Consider the following 3,818-nt stretch of genomic DNA (forward strand, 5'->3'; position numbering starts at 1 on the left):
CTGCGGTTCTAGTGGCAGTGACCAGTTCGGGAGCATCCTTCCAACAGACACGGTTTGGACGGGGTTTTGTGCTGTAGGTCTCTTACAGCGGGCGTTCTGCTGGCACTGCGCGGGTACCTGTAACACCGTCCACACCCTGTTCAGGAAACCCCCCCCCCGAAACCGCGGTTCTGCGCTGGACCCCGTGTACGCAGTCGTTTCTTTTAGGCGAGGTGGATCCAGACATACATCCTGCTCCACTTACCTGTTCAGTACACAGATTTGTTGTCAGTCTCAGCTGTTCTGGTCGTGTTCTTTGTCAGTGCTGGAATAAGAATTTCAAGTGAGATGGATTGATCTCCGCGTGCTGCTGGGATGTCATTGGGGAAATTGCAGGTGAATCCCAGGAAATCGCCTTCATGTTTGAGGAGCAAATTTAACCACGATTCTAAAATTTAAAATGAGAAATAGGTATACCTTTTTTTTCCCCTCTTGACCAGCTTCAGGGTTTTGAAATGAATTTGCCTCTGCCTTCCTCGTGCCTCTCTTGTCATAACAAGCTCAAGAGGATGGCCCACGGCTGTAGGTTTGGGTGTGGGTTGGAGACTTTGAAGGCAGGTTGATGAATAGCAAGGAGAGATTTCCGTTATAAAATAATAAACTCGTGGCTTTTTCTGTGAGCTGAATCACTGATTCATGTTCATGTCTTTCAGTCCTGTTTAAGTGTCCCACGTCTCTAATTCTGGACCAAGTGCTTTCTGGGGAGGTTGGCATGGTAGGCGTGTCCTCCATCCCTGGGAGCAACTCTCAGAGGTGGTCTGGTTTTCTAGAGCTGCAGAATTCAAGCCCTGCGTGATTTAGGCTTGGTTCTGCAGAGCTTGCGATGGGAGAGATGCAGAGGCTGGTGGGGTATGTGGGTGTCAAGAGCTCAGCTGTGCCTGTGCCTGTACCTGCTGCTGCGGTTCCTGGAGTCACGTTACTGGAATCTGAACACAGCCTCTTTTAACAGCCACTCACGATCTGCAGGGAAATCAAATCTGAGACCGAACTATTTAACCTGAAGCTGCTTTTTTTTCTAGGGAAAATGCTGCATAAGATTAAAAGCCTTGTCATTGAGGAACCAAAGTGTTGGCTGGATGTTGTCTCTACTTGGAGAAACCTTAATGGGTGCAAGGGGAAAGAAGATGCTGTCTCTGAGGAAAACCGATTGCCTCTCAAAAGAAAATCAGAAGAGTCAAATATCACAACTAAAAGGCTGAAAACAGAACAAGTGGGAGAGACTGTGTCTGAGGAATGTCAGGCGGAAGCTGGAGAGACGTGTGTGGTACCAGAGAGAAAGAGCGATCAGGACTGCGGGACTGAAAGCAAGACTTCTTTAGGAGACCCTCCCAAAAGCAGTGGACAGAAGCCTGTCGCGAAGGAGGAGCTTAGCTTCAGCTTCAGAGTTTCTTGTCGTTGTAGTGGAGCGATTGCTAAAATACTCCCTTCACAGGTGTGCTGAAATATCTCTGTTTCAAAAGAATTTAGCATAGGTGAGGGGAGATGTGTAGGTTATTTGTCATTTCAGTTGTGTGTTGTATGATTTAGATTAATAAACCGATCAAAGCTTTTTTTGTATTCCTTCAAAAAAAGCCCTTTGCCTGCCTTTACCATAAACAAGTGGAAATACAAAGGCTGTTGTTCATTTCTGGGCACTGTTACTCTGCGACTTTTCAAACCGATGCCTTTTATTGAGCATAAGTTAAGGGTAAGTAAAGGTAGCTGGGCCTGTGGAGTGTGAGGAGTGATCTGTGTCACAAGTTAGTAGGTGACAGCCACTCGAAAGGCCGTTGCAGGGACCCTGGAGCAAGACTCTCCTCCATTGGGGCAGACAGTGTAAAAGGTGGTGCAAAACCAGAACTTTGTAGCTTCGCTGGGCTGTGGCTGGGTATTGCAGAGAACGTGTTCCCCAGGAGAGTGGTGCAACCCTGGGGGGTTGGATCTTGATGGCTGGGAGAGAATGGTGGCATAGAGACCTCCAGGGGCCCCTTCCATCCAGCCCTGTTCTGGTCTCTGTACAGGTTGTTCTCCCAGGAGTGAAGAGAGACTCTTTCCTTTCCCATGTACCTCTGAGGATTGTGCAGCCAAGGCTGTGATCTGTGGTTGTCTTAATTCCGTTATTTTTGTTGCCTGTGACTATTCTTCCTCCTTGCAGGAGGTCGGCAGAGCCGTTGGCGTGGCGCTCATGAAGCAGTTTGGGTGGCAGGCTGATCTGCGGGACCCTGACCTAGAGGTAGTGATGCTTGTCTGCCACAGGGCCTCTCGCGGCTTCCAGAATTTCCCCCAGTAACTAATGTACAGTGAATAATCTTCTCCTGGTCAGAGTAATTGGACTTACACTTAAAAATACCTAGTCAACGTTATAAAAATTGGCTCCCTTGAAGATTCAAGTGCTTGCTGATGGATTCCTGGCTGATAAAATCCCTTCCCAGTTGCTTAAACGTTAAATCCTCTTTGAAGCGGCATATTCAGGTTACCTAGTGCCATTTCTTCCCATTAATCACGATTGTCTGAAGCATATATTTTTGGTCTTAAAAGCTGGGATCAGAAGTTCATAGAAGCACCTTCTGTGTCTGGTTTAAATGAGTTAAAGCTCTTGTTGTGTCAGGTTGAGAGTTTCTAATGTCATTTTTTCATCTTTCAGATCTTTGTACATCTGAACGACATCCACGCTGTGGTGGGGATTCCCCTTTTCAGGTAGGATTCTCCCTCCGGTAGTTGTCTTGGTGCTGCTGGAACAGGCATAAGGTCTAAACAGTCTCGAAGTGAGTGTTCATCCCCAGGGTTAATGTTCGCTGTGCTCTCACACCAGTCTTGTGGTCTGTCCGGAGCTCATCCAAGCACATAGGCCGGGCTTTGCCTGGGTGACAGCTGGCTGTGTTTCTCCCTGTCTGTCTGCAGATCTGTGCAGCTCATCTGCTCTTTCATAGTGTGGGGGCTTTTCTGGGAGGCTTTGCTGTTACCTTAAGTTGATTTTTTTTTTGCTCTCCGCAGGCTTTCGTTGGCAAACAGAGAGTACATCAAAACAGCAGGGCTGCGGTCAACCGTTGCGTGGGCCATGGCGTCTCTGGCTGAAATCAGCGTAAGTGAACGTTCGTGGCAAGGACGTAGGGTCTGAATGAAGCGGGGAGTGGCTGCTCATCAAGGCTGGAAGCTTTGAAGAAGTTTGGTTTTAACGCGCTGTCCTCTAGTGCATGTGGACAGGGTTTGCCTTGTCTGTGATCAGGTGCGCCGTCACCTGCTGTTCAGCCAGGTACCTGCTGTAATCCCAGGCCCTTCTCAGCAGAGGGGTTATTCCTGGGCAAATACACGTCTAAATGGCAAGATTTCTCCACGGTCCAGGCTTCAAACCTTTCCCAAAGGAAAACAGAAGCAAGTGTAATCTTTTCCACAGATTAATTTGGTACCAGTATCTGCTTGCAGTCTGCTTGTAATGTTTTCCCCAAGGCTGGGTGCTTCGATGCATTGTCTTTAGTCAAACTATTAATGCTTTTCCTATACTCTCTTACAAGTTTGGCTCGGTAAACCAGTGGCTATTGTTACTTGCACTGGATTTAGTGGGAATATGTAGGTGATCTGCACATCCCCGAGTAAGCTTTGTCCTGGGAGAGGGGTCTGTCTTGTCTGGGACACAATAACCCCTTTATTTTTGTAGGCTGGTGCCTTTGTGCTGGATCCCATGTGTGGGCTGGGAACGATACTGGTGGAAGCTGCCAAAGAGTGGCCCGTGAGTATCACAGTGGCAACAGGCAGGACCTTTGTGAGGTCTTTGCGAGGTAGCTGCGTGAGAAGAATCTGTA

At 48.1% G+C, this 3,818-nt stretch overlaps 1 protein-coding gene across 1 annotated transcript; it reads left to right on the top strand.

Annotated features, from left to right (window-relative positions):
* Nucleotides 1-1,058: 1,058 nt before the first annotated feature.
* THUMPD2 (THUMP domain containing 2) lies at nt 1,059-3,745 on the top strand (the record flags this gene model as incomplete). Its single annotated transcript, XM_010145198.1, has 5 exons — nt 1,059-1,471; nt 2,174-2,251; nt 2,663-2,715; nt 3,013-3,100; nt 3,674-3,745. Coding segments are annotated over 5 exons (704 nt in total), but the record flags the coding sequence as incomplete, so codon positions are not given.
* Nucleotides 3,746-3,818: the final 73 nt, after the last annotated feature.

This window comes from Buceros rhinoceros, unplaced genomic scaffold (assembly GCF_000710305.1).
Source record: "Buceros rhinoceros silvestris isolate BGI_N320 unplaced genomic scaffold, ASM71030v1 scaffold38871, whole genome shotgun sequence".
Lineage (NCBI taxonomy): Eukaryota > Metazoa > Chordata > Aves > Bucerotiformes > Bucerotidae > Buceros > Buceros rhinoceros.